Genomic DNA, 19,760 nt, shown 5'->3' with positions numbered 1-19,760 from the left:
AAAAAAAAAGAAAATCATTAGAAAAAGTTAAAAGAGTAGTGAGAGGTTATGATCCAATGAAAAAAACTGCTTTTGATAATTGGGATAAAATGTTAACAGAACTTGAAGATAAAGCAAAATCATCTTCTAGAAAAAAACACAGGGGTAAAAAACAAAAGGGTAAGAAATCTATTGATAAAAAAGACAAGGAGGATAAAACTGAAAAAAGCAGTGAAAAATATGCTCCTGAAGTAATAATAATTGATAAAAATGATGATGGAAGAGGAGGTAAGGGAAGCAGAAGTAGTAGCAAACGAACAACCACTAGAGGAGGCAAGGGAAGTAGCATTAGTAGTAGTAAAGAAACAACCACTAGAGGAGGAAAGGGAAGTAGTGGTGAAAGTAAAGGAAGTGGTGACAAGAAAACCACTAGAGGAGGCAAGGGAAGTAGTGGTAAAGAAAGTGGTGGAGGTGGAAGAACTAGTGGTCAATCTAGTAGTAGTAGTAGTGCAGGAAGAGGAGGTAGTGGTGATGGAGGTGGGAAAGATAATGATCAAAATGGTGATGATAAAAAACATCATTATGAAGATCAAGGAAATAAAAGTGAATCTGATGAAGAAGAAGAAGAAGATGAGGATGAAGATAAATCTGATGATCATCATCATTCGGATTCTAAATCAGATTCAGATTCAGGTTCTGATTCAAAAAATACTCCTCTTAAAGGTTTAGTTAAATCACTTAGAAAAACAGAAACTCCTGAAAAAAAACTGAGAAAACAACAACAAGATGAAGAAAGAAAGAAAAAAGAAGAAGCTAGAAAAGCTAGAGAAAAACATTTAAAAGAAATACAAGATAAAAAAAAACAGGAAAAATTAGAGAGAATCAGAAAAGAACAGGAAAGATTAGACCTTGAGGAGGAAAGAAAACAGAAAGAAAAAGAGGAGAAGGAAAAAGAAAGACTGAAAAAACTTGAAAGATTACATAAAGAAAGTCAAGAACAGGGAAAATTAAATTTAAAAAAAGCAATTAAATCACTTAGACATGTAGATACTTCAAATATAGATGATGAAAGTAATGATGTTGGAGGTGGTGATGAAGGAGAAGGTACTGGTGATGGAGAAACTGGAGGTGTAGGAAAAAGAGAACCTGAAGTATTTATATTTACAAAAGATGATCCTAATGATAAAGGACCTACTAAATCAACTGGTCCTTCAAGAGTACTAGGTGATGATTTTATAGATGTTAAAAACAAATTAAAACCAGTAAATAAAGATGATCAAGAAGATGATGATGAAGATGATGATATTAAAGAAGGTGGTTCAGATTCTAATTATAATGATTCTCTTAATATTTTACTTTCTAAACTTAATAAAGTAGAAACTATTGAGGAAAAACAAAAGAAACAACAACAAGAGGCTGAAAGAAAAAAGCAAGAAGAAGTTAGAAAAGCTAGAGAAAAACATTTGGAGGATATAAAAAAGAAAAAAGAAAAGGAGGAACAAGATAAAATTAAAAAACAACAAGAAGAATTAAGACTTGAAGAGGAGAAGAAACAAAAAGAAAAAGAAAGACAGAAAAAACTACAAAAATTACACGAAGAAAGTAAAACACCAGAAAATGAAATTGTTAAACTTAGAAAATCATTAACTCCTGAAGAAAAAAAGAAGAAAGATGAAATTAAAAAAGCTAGAGAAAAACATTTGGAGGAAATACAAAAAGAAAAAAAAAGAAAAGAAGAAGAGAAAATTAAAAAAGAAAAAGAAAAATTAAGACTTGAGGAGGAGAATAAACAAAAGGAAAAGGAAAAAAGAAAAGAAGACGGTAAGAAAAGACTACAAAGATTACATCAAGAAAATCAAGAACCATTAAGGGAAGATTTAAAAAGTGTAATTAATGGTCTTAGACGCGTAGATCCCTCTGGAATAAATAATCAAAGAGATGGAAGAAATCAAGATGATTCTAGCATTAGTAGTAGTGAAGAAGAAGTAGAAGAGGAAGAAGAAAATGAATATACAAAGGATGATCATAGTGGTAGTGGAGGAAGAGGAGGTGGTGGAAGAGATGAAGATCAAGATCCGAATGAAGGATCAAGTTCTGGCTCAGGCTCTAGTTATGAAAATGGTAATCAAGACCAAGACCCAAATCAAGGATCTAGTTCCAGTTCTACTTTTGGTTCTGGCTCAGGTTCAGGAAGTGGAGGAGGTCAAGACCAAACTAAACTACCTATTTACGGTTCTAGTAATTATATTTGTCAAAAACTAAAAGATTTGAATAAATTAAAGGAGGATATAAACAAATTACGTGAACAATATGATGAAAAAATTAAAGAATTAGAAAAACAATATTCAAATGATCCGAATTCAATTAAATTTGGTCTTGACAAAATTGGGCTAGAATCTGAATTTATTGATGAAAAAGAGAAATTGATTAATCAATTTTATTCCAAACATAATGGAAGTAGTACTGGAAGAAGTAAAGACCAATCATCTGGTTCTGGCTCTGGATCAGGAGGTAGTAATAAAGACCAATCATCTGGCTCTGGTTCAGGTTCAGGTTCTGGAGGTGTTGATCCAGGCTAAGATCAAGGTCAAGGTTCTGGTTCCGACTCTGGAGGTAACCAAGATCCGAATGAAGGATCTAGTTCCACCTCAGGCTCTAGTTCTGTTGGTATTAATGAAGACCAATCATCTGGTTCCAGCTCTAGCTCAGGTTCAGGAGGGAGGTGTTGATCAAGGCCAAGATCAAGATCAGACATCAGGCTCTAGTTCTGGAGGTATTAATGAAGATCAATCATCTAGTTCTGGCTCAGGCTCTGGAGGTATTAATGAAGATAAATCATCTGATTCCAGCTCTGGTTCTGGCTCAGGTTCAGGTTCAGGAGGTGATGATCCAGGCCAAGGATCTAGTTCTGACTCAGGAAGTGTTGATTAAGACCAAGGATCTAGTTCTGACTCAGGTTCTGGCTCAGGAGGTGTTGATCCAAGCCAAGATCCAGACCAGGGATCAGTCTCTAGTTCTGGAGGTGTTGATCCAGGCCAAGGATCTAGTTCTGGTTCAGGTTCTGGTGGTAGTAATGAAGACCAATCATCTGGTTGGTTCCAGCTCTGGTTCTGGCTCTGGTTCTGGTTCAGGAGGTGTTGATCCAAGCCAAGATCCAGACCAGGGATCAGTCTCTAGTTCTGGAGGTGTTGATCAAGGCCAAGCATCTAGTTCTGGCTCAGGGGAGGTGATGATCCAGGCCAATCATCTGGCTCTGGTTCAGGTTCAGGAAGTGTTGATCCAGGCCAAGCATTTGGTTCCAGCTCTAGTTCTGGCTCTGGAGATAGTCTAGATTAATATCAAGGATATGGTTCTAGAAATCAAGTATATCTAATTCAAGCATCTAATTCTGAAGGTAGGTAGTCTATATCAAAGTCTGTTGTCATCTTGGTTATGAAAGTAAGTGTTGAACATAAATAAAATGATGATTATTGAATCAAAAAGAAAAAGAAATTAGTTTTCATTAAAATCAATTTTCAGTATATTATTTATAAAATAATGTTCAAAAAGTAAACATTCTCCTACAAATACTGATACAGGATGTATTTTAAAAAAAAAAATACGACAACTTAAGTTAACTATCTTATTAAAAAGAAGAATGTCACTTTAAAAAAAAAAATATAAATGAATGAAATATTCATAGTAAAACTATTGATATTTTAGATTAGCCAATTAACATAAATTAGAATTCGTTACAAAAAAAAAACATTATTTTCTAATAATTTGAATACAGTAAAACACATTTTTTTTTATACATAATTAGATATAAATATATTATTAAAACTATTTTTGTTTATTAGTTACGGATATTTAAAATTTATTATTTAGGTTTATGTTTTAAATAAACTAAACACAATAAAAGCAAGTGTATTTGAAAAATACAAATATCCAAGTATTTTATTGTTAATTTAACTATGGTATATATATATATATATATATATATATATATATATAGCATATATTAATCTCTAATATTTTCCATAAAATGAACCTGAACTAAAGTATATTACTTTATGTCAGAATTTTAATATAAATAAATTACAAAAATATAAAATAACAATTTAAAACCATAATTATAATTAGATATAATTAACAATAATCTTTTTTTAATTATAGCTTTAATAATTAGAACTTCTTTCTTTATATTAACCATCATTTTTTTGCTTGTAATAGTAATACAAGTTTTATAAACTCTTTTATTAATAATCTTTCTATTAGCTTTGCTTGTAAAAATTCAGGCCCAGATAGTAGTGGTGCAATATTTAAATGTAGTTCTTGTATTTCACTTCCACAAGATTCCAATAATTTCATAATATCCTCCTTAGTTGATTCTTCTGATACATTCGAATATTTGGATTCCACTTCTAACTTATCCCATCCTTTTTCTACTGTTGTTTTTGGATCTGAACCTTTAAACATTGGAAGGAATCTTGATTCTGTACCAGGAGTTGGTTCCAAATCTATATCACCTAATTTCTGTAAGATTTCCTCAATATTTTCTTGATCTACTTTAACTGAACTTGATATTGTTCTTGATCGTGATCCTGTTCTTGATTGAGATCTTGTTGTTGATCTAGAACGTGCTCTTGATTTAGATCTTGTACCTGATCTAGAACGTGTCCTTGATTTAGATCTTGTCCTTGATCTAGATCTAGATCTTCCTGTTATACTCTTACTCTTACTTTCACCTGAACCTGAACCTGAACCTGTTTCACCATGTTGAGAATCTCTTGTTGAAAATACTGCACCTTCACCAAAAAATAATGTTGTTGAAACTGAAGGTGCTTCAGATAAACTCTCATCTGCTTTTCTCCTACTAGTCTTACCACCAACCTTATCTTTATCTTTTTCACTCTTCTTTCTATCCTTCCTTGTATGAGGTTTATCTCCTCTTTTAGTTACTGCTGAAGATGATTCTGATCCTGAAACACCTGCTGCTCCACATACATCTGCTGATCCACTTACACCCACTCCTGTACTTATTGTTAAAGATATTCCTGATCCTGAAATACCTACTCCACCTACTGCTCCACCTACTGCTCCTGCACCTGATTCATCATCATCATCATCTTTACCACTACCCTTTGTTTCTTTAAAATCTTTTTCTGTATCAAGTTTTAATAATTCCTCCTCCTTTAATTTCTCTTCATCTGCTATTATAGAAAAAACACTTGCTAATAATGACTTTAACTCATTTGTCATTTCTTTCTCAATCACTGAAAACAAACCTTCTAAACCTGATATTCCTACATCTAATCTATATTTAAAATCTGCCTCTTCCTGTTTCTTCTTCTTTTCTTGCTTCTCCTCCTCCAACCTTCTCTTCTCCTCTAATCTTTCTTGCTCTTCCTTAACCTTAACATCATCCCTCTTTTTTTTTCTCTCATCTTTTTTTCTCTGTTTTGAACTTGTACTTTCTTTCTTAACATCTTGTCTTGTTTTTTCTGCTGATAATTTCTTCTCTGATTTAGCACCTTTTTCCAACAATTTATCTATCTTCTTTTGTTTTGTACTCTTCTTCTCCACTAATTCTTTAGTTGTTTCCTTCTTTTCTTCTTCCTCTTTCTTCTTCTTCTCTTCATCATCCTTCTTCTTTTCTTCATCATCCTTCTTATCTTCCATTCTCGTTTCTAAAATGGAACTCACTTTTAACATCTCCTCAAACCTTCTTGCTAGTCTCGTCCTTTTCTTAGATTTTGTTGAATCTGATTCTTTAGTTGGCTGTTCTTCTGTATCACTGTCTTTAGGCTTAACAAATTCCTTCTTGTCAAATTCTCTAGATGCATAATCCTTCTTCAAAACTTGATTTAATGATTTTATATTCTTTCTTTCTTTTCTAAACTTTTTAATATGATATTTATTCTTTTGAATTCTAACTAATTCACCTGCAAAACTCACGGATACTTCTTCATACAGTTTTATTGTTTGTTCCAATAAAAGTGACAAGTATCTTATTTCTTTGTATTTCGAAAATAATTCCTTTAAAAGTAAAAGTGCTGATAAGACATATTTATAAGCAGATTTACATGAAGATAATATCTTTTCTTTATTAACATCATCATACATACTCATTACATAAATATTACATTCATTTAATGAAGCTAAACCTAACTTATCTCTCACTTTTTTACATATTTTCTTTTTTTTATCCTCAGGTATTAATGTCTCTGTTAACCTTTCTTCTGTTGCACGATTAACTCCACTTATAATTTTTAATGTTTTATCTGCGGTTGCTTTCTTTGAACTGTCATTGAAAAGATTAATTAATACATTCGCAAAATCTATAAGTTTTAATGAATATTTTACTGTGATTTCTGCTTCCAATACTTCCTCCTCATCAAGACCTCCAACATTAAGAAAATTATGATAATATGCCTCACCAGCCTTTAATTCTTCTTGTGTTAAACCTGAATCTTTTGTTTCCTGTTCTTGCAAGTATTTACTGGCTAATTCCATATTCTTTTTCTGAAACTTTCTAGCATCTTCATTACCGGAAGTAAAAATATCCTCTACATCTATCCCAGTTTCTAACTTCATCATTATTTCTTCATTCTTTTTAATGAGCTCCTCTAACTTTTTTCTAGACATTTTATTGTGATCTTTTGTAGCTTTTGTAAATAAACTCATTAATTCTATAAACATTTCTACTAATAAACGTATAAAATCCTTAAGAAATGGTAAAATATCTAATTCTAAAAACAAAATAAGTAACATTAACAATTTTTCTGTTGATTTTAATATTCTATTTTTATTACAATAAGCAAACTCAAGATATTCATCACTTCCAGTTGAATAATATCCATCAAAATGAACCAATAATCTCACATTTCCATATTTACAAAGTTTAGAGTAAAGTTTTTTTAAATATTCTTCTGTATGTAAATCCTGAAATATATTATATTCTGTTGTATCATGAAATGTTAATGAAAAAAGTTGATAAAGGTTCACATGTGTAGGTAGGTTATCAGGATTAAAAATTGTCACATACTTTAAAATCAGTGATATATATAAAAATACCAATCTTATTAAATACATAGCAGCTAGATTTAAAGTATCAGAATCACCATTTAACAATAATTCTCTCAACTCACTTGGAAGTTCTGAATCAGATTTCTCCACGGGAGCTTCTGCACCATAATTAAATATAAAGCATAGAATAAATACTAAAAAGAACAAATACAACATACACCTCATATTTATTAATCTTTAGTTACCACCATTTTCTTTTTTTTTTTTAGTACTTAACATTAACATTTTCCTTTATTAGATTATCTTTTAATTTAACACAAATTTCATGACTTCCCGCTTTTTGCTATAAATAATTTTAGCCTTGAATATCGGTACCTTTACATGATTAAATAAATAAATGATAAATATTTGGCCCAATCTTCTTAATTGTGAAAAACAATTCTTGTGTTTCTTTGGGTGTAAACAAACAAGAGTTTTAGCTTGTATGTCATTATTATTATGTATGTACATATATATACAAACTTACTTATTCATCTTTATACTCCATCTTAATTAATCAATATCCGCTACTGTCCTTTATGACATTTTTTTATATTAATAACTAAATCCTAAAGGCGCCAAATGCAATATTAATTATTATAAAAAGAAAAAAATATCAATTAAAAATCATTTATTATTTTCATCTATGTGTTTATTAAAATGAAAAAACTACCACTACTTCTTTTTATAAAGAAGTATATTTATGTTTGTTTAATATGCATTAGTATTTTTATTATACCTATAAACTCTGAAAACCTCAACCATGATCACTTTAACGAATTAGAAGATATTCTGTCTATTACAAATCAAAAACCTATAAGTATTCTTAAACATAAAGAATCTATTGGTATAACACTAAATCAACTTATTTTAAAGTTAATTGAAGATCTGGGTTATATTAATCAAGAAATTCTTAATCAACATTCACAAAATATTGAGATTATTAAATCGTTATTATCAATCAATGATGAATTTTTACCTAAACACATTAACATAAGGTACGATTATTTAAATAAATATAAGAATTATTTAAAGCAACTCAAGGATTCTAATTCCCAATATAAAGAAAAAATTCATCATGCTGATATAAATAATAAAGATAAATTAAGTGAAACTCAACTAAATCCACCAATTCTAGGTAGTCAAATACCTGATGGGAAACCTATTGTTAAAAAAAAAGAGTTTTCCCAATTTAAATATTGATTTTGATTTTTTAAAATCTAAATACGGTATTATTGTTGAATACAATAAATATAGAAAAGAATAAACGCAATTAGAACATGTAAATAATACTCAAAGATCACAAATTCGAAATTTGAATAACAAGTATTAAAGTTAAATAGCATTATTAAGAATATTACAAAGATCATAAAGTTTGAAATAAACAATTAATTGAAGATCTAAATAAAGAAACTTTGGACGGTAAATAACTAATCAAATTTTTGGAGAGAGGATAAATTATTGTTGATGAATTAATTGATAGTAAAAATGAATTAAAAACTTTAGTTTATAAATTAAAGAATAGTGAAGATCAGATTTCTGCTTTAAATAATAAATTAGAAGAAATTATCAAAAATATAGATGATCTAATAATTCAAAATAACATTTCTTATTCAAGAAATGAAAGAACACAGACCAAATGTCATTAATAAACTTTCTTCAGGTATACATTCAATTGCAAAAGTAAAACAACCTCATGTAAAACAAAATCTAATTAAATGTGGGGATTTAAGAAATTATTTTTCAAAAAATTGTGATTTTGATGATAAAAGTAAGAATGAAAAATTTAAATATTCTGGGAAAAATAAGGAAGGACAAGGTTAAAATTGTACTATAAGTTATAGTAATCAATTTATTCAAAAATTTAAAGTTGTACAAGTAAAATGTTGTCAGGATTCCAATAATAAGCGAGTTACCCGTCATAGTTCCATTAATAATGAAGATGAAGATACTCGGAATTTTAATAATCAACAAGGAGCAGATGCTCAAGATCAGGTAATCAACAAGAAGCTGGTAGTCAGAGCCCTAATAATGTTTTTAATTATCAAGATCTTGGAAATTCATCTATTCAAAATGAAAAAAGCTATAAATTTTCTAAATCTCATAAGAAAAAATTATGTCCATTTAATTGTTTTCGAGAAAAAAGTTATTCTGAATGTTCCAGTAATAACGATTATAATTACAATACTAGTGATATACAACTTATTACCAAGAAAAAAAATTCAGATTTCCCAGATTTAACTTAAAAATTGTTTCCAGATTTTCAAAGTCTATTTAACACAAAAAACTTGTATCAGAGTGTTTATCGGAAGAGGAAGAAGTGTTTAAAAGAAAAGTCAGATATTCGCTTAAAACTTAGTAAATATTTTTCCAGAAAATCTAGAAAACATCAAGGACTTCGTTCTTGCTCCTCATTAGAAAATGAATACGAGGGGGAAATAGAGTCTAAAGATGATAAGAACATATTAAATTGTAATGATGTTAACCCTGAGGATGAAAAAAAATTTAGAAAAACTTAGAAAAGAGTGGGAAAAAATAGAGAATGAAACTGAACAAAATTTTAAATCATTGTTGAATTTAACAGATATAGAATTGGAAGCTAAACGACTAAAAGATATTGAATGCGGAAAAGGATTTTTATTGATGAAAATGAAAAAAAAATTACAAGAAAAAGACAAGAAACCAGAAGAAATGGAATGAAGCAGAAAAAATATGAATGACTTTAAATATTTTAAAATATAATAAATTAATAAAATGGAAAGTAACTTTAAAGTTTTATATAAAAGCCTTTTAAAAAATGCGTTTTTTATATTAGTGTTTAAATTATGAATTTATATAACTGTTAATTTTTTATTTTTTAAATATCATATAAATTGTATTAGTGGTAATATTATCACCTACTGTATAAATTTTATTATAATTAATTTTCATTTTAGTATTTTTTTTTTTCAAAAACAATATACAGCTTAGTAAATATCAATTATGAATCCTTGATTTAAATTTAATTTATTAATTAAATGGAAATTATTTCAAATAATATTATAAAATTAAATTTATATATTAATCTGATTCTCTTTTTTAGAATGTGAAAATTACATAACATTTTTGAATTATACACAAAACTATAATTATCTTATAAATATTATCTCTTTTATATAATAGATAAAATATAAAACGTTTTATTTATAATTTAATTATTGTTTAGATTATCAAATTTATAAAAATGGTTTAATAAAACGCTGTATAAAAATAACAAGACAATATAATTAACCAAATTTATTTCAAGTAATGTAGCACTTGAAGACTCTAATGTTTTAATAAGAAACAATATTTTTTAAATGAGAATAAATTGATGATTAAATAAATGTATTTTTAATTGTGATTTGTTTGTCAAAATTCAATTATAAAATAATGTTTATACTTTATATGTACACTTAGGCAAATAATTGTCAATGTATCAGTTACTGAGGATTGTGCCAATATTGAAGATGAATTTGGTGTTCCTTTAATATTTGACAAGGGAACTAAATATAATTGTTATACATATAAAGTTCTTGTTTTATGTTTTTTAGTTGTATTACGCTGTTACTTTGTAGTTTTTGAAGTGAATTCGACTCAATAAAATGGGGGATGTATAAGATAAATAATATAGATATGGGAAGCATGGCTACTATGAGAAATTGAATAAAAATACAAACAATGAGATTAAAATGATATATGAAAGTAAAGTACAAAGAACAGCTTTAAAGCATACTTTTTCATTTAGTCGGTTATTTAATATAATATATGGGTTACATTGAATGTCATGTATTTGAAGAATCATGGATTAAATAAAAATATGTTAAATAACTACATCAGTTATTAATGATGTCATTTACATTGAATTCATGTAATGAAAACAGTAATGAGTTACATGCCTTAATAACTAATATATTTAAATACATTTTTGTTTATTATAAATTAATTATAAATAAAAATTGGGAATTTATAAAACTCTAGCTTTTTGTTTCAAAAAAATTAATATATTTTTATATTATCATTTTTACAAATAAAAATACGCAAATTATACAAATTAATTTTAAAATTTACACTTTTCAAATAATAATATATCACATCCTAAATTTTTTCATATGATTAAGCCGTTTATTCACAAATTAAGGGCTTTAACATTTAACTAAAAACTTATCGATATAAAATAAACTTTGTGAAACTATTAACCAATATTTAATATATTATTTGTATCAATAAGTGAAAATTTAATATGAGTTATATGTTACAGGATTATTTTTTTAATTATTCATATAGATATTATAGATTGTAATCTCTTACTTTAAATTTTATTCAATTTTTATTGTAATTATTTCAAATTACTATTGAACATTAAATAAGGCTGAGACATAAATTAATGTTTGTATTATTCTAGATGATATGTCACCAATGATATACATATTTGACAAAATTAAACTATTTGTTCGTCTTACATTTTTGTTTTGTTATATTGGTTATTATAAATAGTTTTAATGATATTTTTTCTATACAAAAATATATTAACTGCAGTATAAGTAGAACTTAGCTTACATTGTAAAATTTCGATAATTAAAAATAGAATTTTATACAAACAAGTCTAACTTTATCTAAAATAGCAAATGGAGGCAATAATAACGTAAATATATATAATAATATACTTTCTCATATAATAGCTTTGATTTTTTAAATTATTATTGACAATAAATCAAACTAAATAAGATCTGTTTATATATGTGACATTATAAATAACTGTTTTATTTTTTTTACTGCTGAGATTGAATTAATCGCTTCACAGCTCCAAAACTTATTTAATATATAACACTTGATTGCCTCAATTAATCGATGTTAAGATATTATTCTTCTTTACGAAAAAAAGGAGAAAATAAAGTTAAAGGTTTTCTGTATTTACAAATTTCTTCTCGAATTTTCACTATTGAGACTAATACTAATACGTGTGAATTATTTCTTATTACTCAAAAACTTTATTAAATAAAAATTGAGTATTTTAAAACAGAATTTTAATTTTTTTAAATTAATTTGCAATAAATCAGTGGAAATAAAAAGTCAGTTTAAAAAATTTAATTCACATTTTAATTATCCGATTTAACAAACAGATTAAAATTTAAATTTTATGTCTTAAATAGAGAACAAGTATTTAATTGTTTATTTTAAACAAAATATGGACTTTAAAATTATTCATTATACTGTTTGTTCACACTTAATTTAAACATATGATTCTTCAGTATGCATTAATTTAAGTATCAACAAAGTTTTCTTGAGTTCAATATCTGATATTAATATTTATCTTCCCGAAATTACGTTATTATATGTGAATTAGAATTTTAAAAAGAAAATTTTTACTTTTAGTTTTTATTGTCTCACTGAAATAAATAATGATATAAATGTAGATTTAGTGTAAATAGAATATCAAGGCTTATTTAATTCAATCCATTATATTGTTTTTTTTAAATAATATTTAATGAAAAAGACTAGCATGCGTTTAAACAAGCTAATCTTTATCAGAAAAATCCAATTTCGACTGTTGAATTCACAATTACAAGAATGAAACGTAAATAGGTTCAAACTGTGAAAGAAATGCTAAATATTATTAGCAAGAGAATAATATAAATATCGTAATTTTGTTCACGATTGTGAGTAAAGGAGTATAATAATTGCGTGTTACATATATTATGAAAACGCAAAATAAATTCAAAAACGATGAATAAGACTAATTAGTAGTACATGATACAGAACACTTAAGTGAAAAAAAAGGATTAAGTATGTTAACTCGTAAAAATTCCTGGGATATAATAATATAAATGGAAATCTTCGAAAAATTTTATCCCGAAGTGAACCTCAAATTATCCAGTGGTAACGCAACTACCAAAATAGATAATTGAGCCAAAAAAATATTATTACCATAAAATAAATTATCAATTAAACCAAATCGACAGAGATAATATAAATAACTCATTATTAATTCGTTATTTATACTCCTCTAGCCAGTCTACCCTCTTTCATTAACATGAATAAATAGGATTCACATTCAAACGCAATGTTCAAATATTTAACCAGACTTTTACCAAAACCATTCTTCTTGATTAAGTGTGATCTTTCGCAAAGAGAGGCTGAAAAACACTGAAAACAGAACGTTTCGTCATTTTGACATCTATCTTTGCATTTAAGCAATTCTAATGAGCACTTTTTAAGATATAGACCTTCAAGGCTTCGCAATGCGTGATTCGAAATCACTTTATCAATGCTAGTAACTAGATCACGTTTTGTACATGACCTTGGATTATCAATGAATTTCGGTACTGCAGAACAGTTAATTTCCTCTGGCATGTTTACACGTTTGTGGCAAGTTACTAGAGCTGTTGTTAAAGTGGATATTAGTTCCGACCTAGCGTTTTTAACTTCAGTTAAGTGTTCAAGTGCCTCCTCAAGTGAGAATAACTCCTCTCTCTCAGTATAATCGTCTTCATCAAATTCCCTGTCAAGTAGCTTATTTATTAAAATAGCTTTGGAAGACAAAACGTCATTCTTGTATTGTAGTTTTGTGAGTGTTAAAATGATATTCGTTGTTAATTTGTTAGAACATATTCCATTTGGAGAAACAATTGCCATTTCACTGAAAATGCCATTGGAAACTTCAGTATCATCTTTCAGTGTTTCATCATAGCTCAGTAAATAATCTTTGGTAGAGTTTGATATAATTATGTTATAGTCAAGAGTAATCTCTGTGCTGTTTGAAATAATGGCTTCTTCCTCAACCAAAGCATTCTCTATATCTTCATCAACTCTCGGAACTGAAGATGAACCGATAGGTGATAGTGAAATTGTGTAGTTTCTTTGAATTTCTGTTGAAAATGGCAATTCTGGTAATACTGGGAGTTTGGGTGTAACTGTAGGGACACCCGAGGTAGTAATAGTAGCGTAATTAATTTCCTCCATTGTGAGAATGCGTCCAATTCCGTTACAGGGTCCATGTTTAACAATTTTCTCTTTTTTATTCTTCTTTTCTTTTTTAATATTCTTTTCTTTTTTAATATTTTCTTTTTCAGCCTTTTTTCCTTTTTCATTTTCTTTCCCCTTCTTTCCCTTGTTTCGTTTAGTTTTGTCATTTTTATTATTGTTTCCTTGTTCCTCTTCAATAGGGAAAGCTTGTCTTAAATTAGGGACCTCAATTTCATTGAATTTGACAACAAAGTTGCCTTCTGGTGTAACAGTATAGGTACCGAATTCTGCAAGTATTCTCATTTTAAATTTATCTGGAGTAGCCATTGAAACATAAATATCCGAAACGAGAGATGAATCACGTTTTTTTGTTTCTTTTTGACTCTTATTTCTTTTGCACATTTTGCACCTTCTATGTTTTTTATTTTTGCGTGAATCATTTGATTTACCACTTTTCTGTTCATTGAGGTTATGATGATGATGTTCAGAGTCAGTATCATCATTTCCAAAATTACTACCTTGAGATTCGGACTGTTCTCCTCCAGCAGATGCGTCTCTTACATTGTTATTACTTCTATCTACAGGGGACTGTCCACTAAAAGAGCCATTACCGCTTGTGGACATTTGGATTAAAGACTGAGAATCGATTTCCAAATTATTAAAATCCAGTTGAAGTGTTACAACTGTCAAAATAAAAGAAAATAAAAAAAACTTCATTTTTATTAATATATATGATTTTCTGTACTCGAATTTTTTTAAAAGCTCTGCCACTGTATATAATCAACCTAATCAACAAAAACAATAATAATGGTGAATAAAGTCGTAAATCTTAAAATTCGGTCGAAGAATTTTTATTGGAAACAATATTAATATTTGTTTAAAAAATGGAATCGAGATCCCACATTCAATTGTTGTTTATATACATCATTTATATTAATTAGCTATAAAATATAACTATCTCGAGCTAGACAGAGAGAAAAAACAATTCGGCGGTACCCAAGCGCGAATACTTGGATACATATACCTGACAGTAAGTATTTCTCCTTTAAACAAAAACAATAAAAAGAATTTATTTTTATGAACATTAACTAATAAAAAATAAATATATGTAATAATTTAATAGGTTATATTTCTACTAATATTTGTCTCTTGATTAGCACTGAGATAAATTCTCAGTTTATTTTCACATCGTTAAATTTATATTTTAAAGTAAACTAGAGATAACTATAATAAATATTGAAGTGACGAAACTTTAAATGTTCCTTATATATTAACATGTTCGTCATGTCTAGACGTTTATGCTTAAAAACGTGTTTCATATTCACCGTTTTCATTCTCATATGTGGTTCCTATTACGGTCGCTCTTAATGTAGATTCTACACTTCTGGCGTCTAATATACCTGATTCTACTAGATCCTTGATCTTTTTTTCAACTTCCTGTTTGGAAACATATCCCATTTGGTTGCAGATAGTTAGTTTACTTGATATATCATTTCTTTCCTTGATTAAAGAACTCAGATTAGGAACATTACTACATCTTTTCTTCCTGCAGCCGTCAAGTAAACAATGTTCGCAACCTAAGTGTGAGGAACTTAATTGTCGTATTTTTTCATTCACTTCCTTCATTTGTCCCTCTAAAATTCTCTTCATCAACGTTGTGCAAATTCCTTCTTCAAATAGTATTACAGAAATAGCCTTTTCTTCATCAGTAGGATCATAGTCCTCATCATGCCTTTTCTTTTGATCCCCTTTCTTTAATTTGCCGTATACTTCAGAAAGTGGAGTGGATGGTAATTCCTTTCTTGGTTCATCTCGTTTTGGGGTTTTTAATTTGTCTTTCCCGCCAATAATAGCTCTTTTCATTTCTTCTGAAAGAGTTCTCATTTCCAAACCCTTTCTTCTGACTGCTTCTCTATAAGATTCTGATTCTCCTGCCTCAGTGTCGCCAAAGTCTATTGATAATAACATCATAGTTTCTTTAATCCTACTACTAACATGAGAACTTATTTCTGAATCAGAATGTTTTTCTATTTTTACATTGTAACCTTTTTTGGAAGCCAAATAAGTTTCACACGATTCAATTTTTCTGAAAGTTTTTTTTATGTCAAGCATTTCTTTATTTTTTTTAATAATAGTTTCTCCGATTAAAATTTGAACCACCTGGCATGTGCTACATGATGGTATATCTTTAAGTTCGGAGCATCTAGGGCAACTTGAAACATCCTTGCAGCTAAGGCACTCAGGGTGTTTGCACATATTACAGCTCATCTTGAGTTTGGTTAGGTTTTTTGAATTTAAGATTAAAAGTACAATGCTTAAAACTTTGGATTCTAATTTCCCTCGAATTATCTTTAAGTCCTCTTCTGTACACTTAAATGGTATCACATCCTTGAAAGATCTTTGAATTAGAGATGGTCTGCTCATTTCATATCTAATTGAACATTCCGATAAAATTTTCAATAACTTTTCTAACATCTTTTCAACTAATTTAGCCAGGTTTTGACACTTGTTCTTTCTTAAAAATATTTCTTTACATAGTCTACATGCTCTTCTCTTAGTAATTATGCATCGTTTTTTGCAAAGCCCTTTTTCATCATCTATTTTGTGTTTTGCTATTTTACAATATGATTTTGATAAAAATAACTGAGATGTAGTTAATAATATTTCTTTAATTAATTCATCGGAACAAATTTCGCCATCGTAAAGCTCGCTGTATTTACTTTTTATAGTTTTGTATATTGATTTGTTATTTTTAACAATACCTTCCGACTTTTTGATGTCCATTTCACTGGATCTAGATTGAGATTCCAAATACATACTCATCAATTTTAAATCATATTGAGCCTGTGTTGCGTCACCTTGGATATTTAATGAAAGTCCGTAGTTAGTTTCTTCATTGTATGATTTAAGACTCTCTGTATCTGAACTGGACAAAGAGTCTTGGCTTTTCACTTCATCATCACCGATGCCTCCATCTATCTGTTTTTTATTCTTACTTCCTAATTTAAAGCTACTAAGTAAACCTTTATTTTTATTCTTAGAATCATTATTGTTTTTTCTATCACCTTCGTTTTCGTGTGAGTCATTTTCTTTTGAGTTGGCATTTGAAGTTACACTAATAATAGGTTCAGATGAACTTTTATGAGGTTTACTCGTGAAAAATCCGAACATTCTTCCAAAGATACCTCGTCTTTTACTAGGGATAGTACTCTGAGTTGACCCACTACTGGAGGAATTATCATCTGATGTGGTTTCAAAATCGAAATTTGTATCATCATTCGTAGCTGCAGAACTAGAAACACTTTTTTCTAAACTTTCTGTGTCATTATCACCATTAGAACTAGAATCGTCATCAAATTCTTTATTTCCACCAACTGCCCTTAAAAAAGAAATAGTCCTTATAGTTTCTGTGATTTTTGTTTCTTTGTTGCTATATATAACTGAATATAAAAGTGCAAACAGTAGTGTTAAATTTAAGTAGTGCATATTTAATGTTAAAAACGAAAATATATAATTTTTAATTTAAACTCTTAAATAAACAGTTAAAATAGTAATTAAATCAATATAATTATAATAAGTGAGATATTTAAAGTTTTATCTTAATTTTAACATTTTTTATTTGCACATATGCATTTAAAGGGTGCTAATTAGTTGCACACAAATAAAATACCTAGAATGATACAAAAAGAATAGATACACATAATTATAAGAGAAATAGTCTGAATTTATTTAAATTTCATTTAATTAACGAAGACTAACAACTAGAATGAGTATTCATGAAATTTTTAATTTATTAAAGTCTAAGCATGACCATTTGTTTGTGTTGAACAGTAGCTCGCACTAGGTATTATTTGGTGTAAAAAAAATATGCACAAAGATAAAATAATACATATAAAACATGTTTTAGTTTTATGAATACATTATAAACAATGACTTTATCTGATTGTTCATGTTAAGAGCAACTATCTATTAAAGAAAAGTTGAATGTAGAATATAATAGTTTCATATTCAGGTTTTCTAAATAAAAATAAGATTCTTTTCATACTATATAATTATTATATAATATAATATAATATGTAGATATAATGAGAACTCATAAAAATTATTGTTTTTCAAAATATATTAAAGAACAACCTAGCTCTATGGAATCTAATTCAAACTTACATATAAATTCTTTTTTAATTAATATTGTAATAATTAAATCAATAGTTGCTATTTGCACCTTTTATTTCCACTTGTTAACATGTTCACCTTTGAGGTTTAATAATATGAACATATTTAATACCTTTTTGATATAAGATAGTTGATTATTAAATATCTTATATTTTTACCCGAATATTTAAAACAAAGCAACTATCATGATTTGAATATTTAACTCGGTAAATATTAAAAAAAATAATATTAAGCTGTAGTTTAAGCTGTAGTAATAATAACAATAATGAAATATTCTCCAAATATTAATTCAAATTTTATGTAATTATTAATATCTCACTAAAAAATATTAAATCAACTGAAAATAGAAATTTTTATGTTTATAATGCATAAAAAAACAATATATTGAGGGTTAAATGCACCCATTATTGATAATACTCTAGTCATATTTTTTCTATTTAAATTCAACATTTTTTTCTTATCACATACAACAAATTTTGTTAATTTATTGTTTTACAACACTTTATGAGGCATTGCTATTAGTGCATAAATGGAGTTATACCAAAATGTTATTTTTCTTATCTGCAATGTAGAGCCTGTTTTTATATAATTGCTATTTGAACCAGTCTTTAGTTTATGTAAGTATTAGTATTTGATATTTAAATTTTTGTTTCCAGAACAGTGAATAGATTAAACTTTAAAATATAAAATATTGCAGGTTTCTGTTTAGATTTTAATGAATTTTAGATATATTCTTGGTATAAAGTCCTTGAATTATTTTTGTTTTAGAGTTGGAAAATATTTATTTAAATGTTGCATCTATAAGTTATTCATTTTTGTTGGTTTTAAAATTCACAAATAGATAACATTTACAAAATTGTTAAATTTCAAGTTTTTTTATCACCTGTGTTGACTCTACAAGGTTTATGCCTCTAATTCTTTTATGTTCGTCCTTTAGGATAATTTACATATTTGCTTACAATATATTTTATAATATACTCTAAAACTTTGTCATTTACCCTTGTTTTATGTTTTTCGGTTGTTTTGGAGTTGTTTGATCTTTTAATTTTGGTAAAGGGATGGTGTTTAAGCTTCTTGTTCACTATTTAGTCCTCTTCCTCCTCTTCAAGTAAATTTAGTATGATTAATAAGACCATCTGCAAATTTGTTTTATTATTTTTAGGTCTTTCAGGTTGTTTGATGGTGTTACTTCAGATTCTTGTTCACTATTCAGCTCTTTAAAATGACTTTTTGGTCCTAGTCCTATTCAATTTACATTGAATTTTGTAAGCCTAAAGACTATCTATAAATCATTGGTGATTTTTCCTTTTTAGGTGTTTCAAGCTGTTTTGGTGTGTATAATAGTAAAAGGTTCTTATGTAAGACCTTTTCTCATTTGCTTGAGATCCTTCAATGTAAGAGGTCCTCTAGTTGATGGTGTTTTATCTTTTTCATTTGGTGGAGTTGGAATTTTTTGGTCTTCTTCTGAAATTGATTCATGTGTTGGTGTTTGTTTTGGTGGACATGATTGTGATGGTCCTTGTTTACGGTCTTTTCTCATTTGCTTGAGATCCTTCAATGTAAGAGGTCCTCTAGTT

The 19,760-nt window shown here is 27.9% G+C and overlaps 7 protein-coding genes across 7 annotated transcripts; 4 read left to right on the top strand and 3 right to left on the bottom strand.

Annotated features, from left to right (window-relative positions):
* Positions 1 to 56: 56 nt before the first annotated feature.
* On the top strand, positions 57 to 2,558 carry FG386_002594 (uncharacterized protein; the record flags this gene model as incomplete). Its single annotated transcript, XM_067341956.1, has 1 exon — positions 57 to 2,558. The coding sequence occupies one exon, from the start codon at positions 57 to 59 to the stop codon at positions 2,556 to 2,558; it is 2,502 nt and encodes an 833-aa protein (XP_067195510.1).
* A 49-nt stretch (positions 2,559 to 2,607) lies between these two features.
* On the top strand, positions 2,608 to 2,910 carry FG386_002593 (uncharacterized protein; the record flags this gene model as incomplete). Its single annotated transcript, XM_067341955.1, has 1 exon — positions 2,608 to 2,910. One exon carries the CDS (start codon positions 2,608 to 2,610, stop codon positions 2,908 to 2,910), a length of 303 nt encoding a protein of 100 aa, XP_067195509.1.
* A 1,260-nt stretch (positions 2,911 to 4,170) lies between these two features.
* FG386_002592 (uncharacterized protein) lies at positions 4,171 to 7,212 on the bottom strand (the record flags this gene model as incomplete). The annotated part of the gene is made up of 1 exon (XM_067341954.1): positions 4,171 to 7,212. One exon carries the CDS (start codon positions 7,210 to 7,212, stop codon positions 4,171 to 4,173), a length of 3,042 nt encoding a protein of 1,013 aa, XP_067195508.1.
* A 474-nt stretch (positions 7,213 to 7,686) lies between these two features.
* On the top strand, positions 7,687 to 8,229 carry FG386_002591 (uncharacterized protein; the record flags this gene model as incomplete). The annotated part of the gene is made up of 1 exon (XM_067341953.1): positions 7,687 to 8,229. The coding sequence occupies one exon, from the start codon at positions 7,687 to 7,689 to the stop codon at positions 8,227 to 8,229; it is 543 nt and encodes a 180-aa protein (XP_067195507.1).
* A 417-nt stretch (positions 8,230 to 8,646) lies between these two features.
* Positions 8,647 to 9,272, top strand: FG386_002590 (uncharacterized protein; the record flags this gene model as incomplete). The annotated part of the gene is made up of 3 exons (XM_067341952.1): positions 8,647 to 8,797; positions 8,897 to 9,021; positions 9,048 to 9,272. The coding sequence occupies 3 exons, from the start codon at positions 8,647 to 8,649 to the stop codon at positions 9,270 to 9,272; spliced, it is 501 nt and encodes a 166-aa protein (XP_067195506.1).
* A 3,769-nt stretch (positions 9,273 to 13,041) lies between these two features.
* FG386_002589 (uncharacterized protein) lies at positions 13,042 to 14,727 on the bottom strand (the record flags this gene model as incomplete). The annotated part of the gene is made up of 1 exon (XM_067341951.1): positions 13,042 to 14,727. One exon carries the CDS (start codon positions 14,725 to 14,727, stop codon positions 13,042 to 13,044), a length of 1,686 nt encoding a protein of 561 aa, XP_067195505.1.
* Positions 14,728 to 15,312: 585 nt separating this feature from the next.
* Positions 15,313 to 17,496, bottom strand: FG386_002588 (signal peptide containing protein; the record flags this gene model as incomplete). The annotated part of the gene is made up of 1 exon (XM_067341950.1): positions 15,313 to 17,496. One exon carries the CDS (start codon positions 17,494 to 17,496, stop codon positions 15,313 to 15,315), a length of 2,184 nt encoding a protein of 727 aa, XP_067195504.1.
* Between the last annotated feature and the right edge of the window lie 2,264 nt (positions 17,497 to 19,760).

This window comes from Cryptosporidium ryanae, assembly GCF_009792415.1.
Source record: "Cryptosporidium ryanae isolate 45019 chromosome Unknown contig_45, whole genome shotgun sequence".
Taxonomy (NCBI): domain Eukaryota; phylum Apicomplexa; class Conoidasida; order Eucoccidiorida; family Cryptosporidiidae; genus Cryptosporidium; species Cryptosporidium ryanae.
The sequence above is the reverse complement of the archived record's forward strand: the minus strand, read 5'-3'. Positions and strand labels throughout refer to the sequence as shown.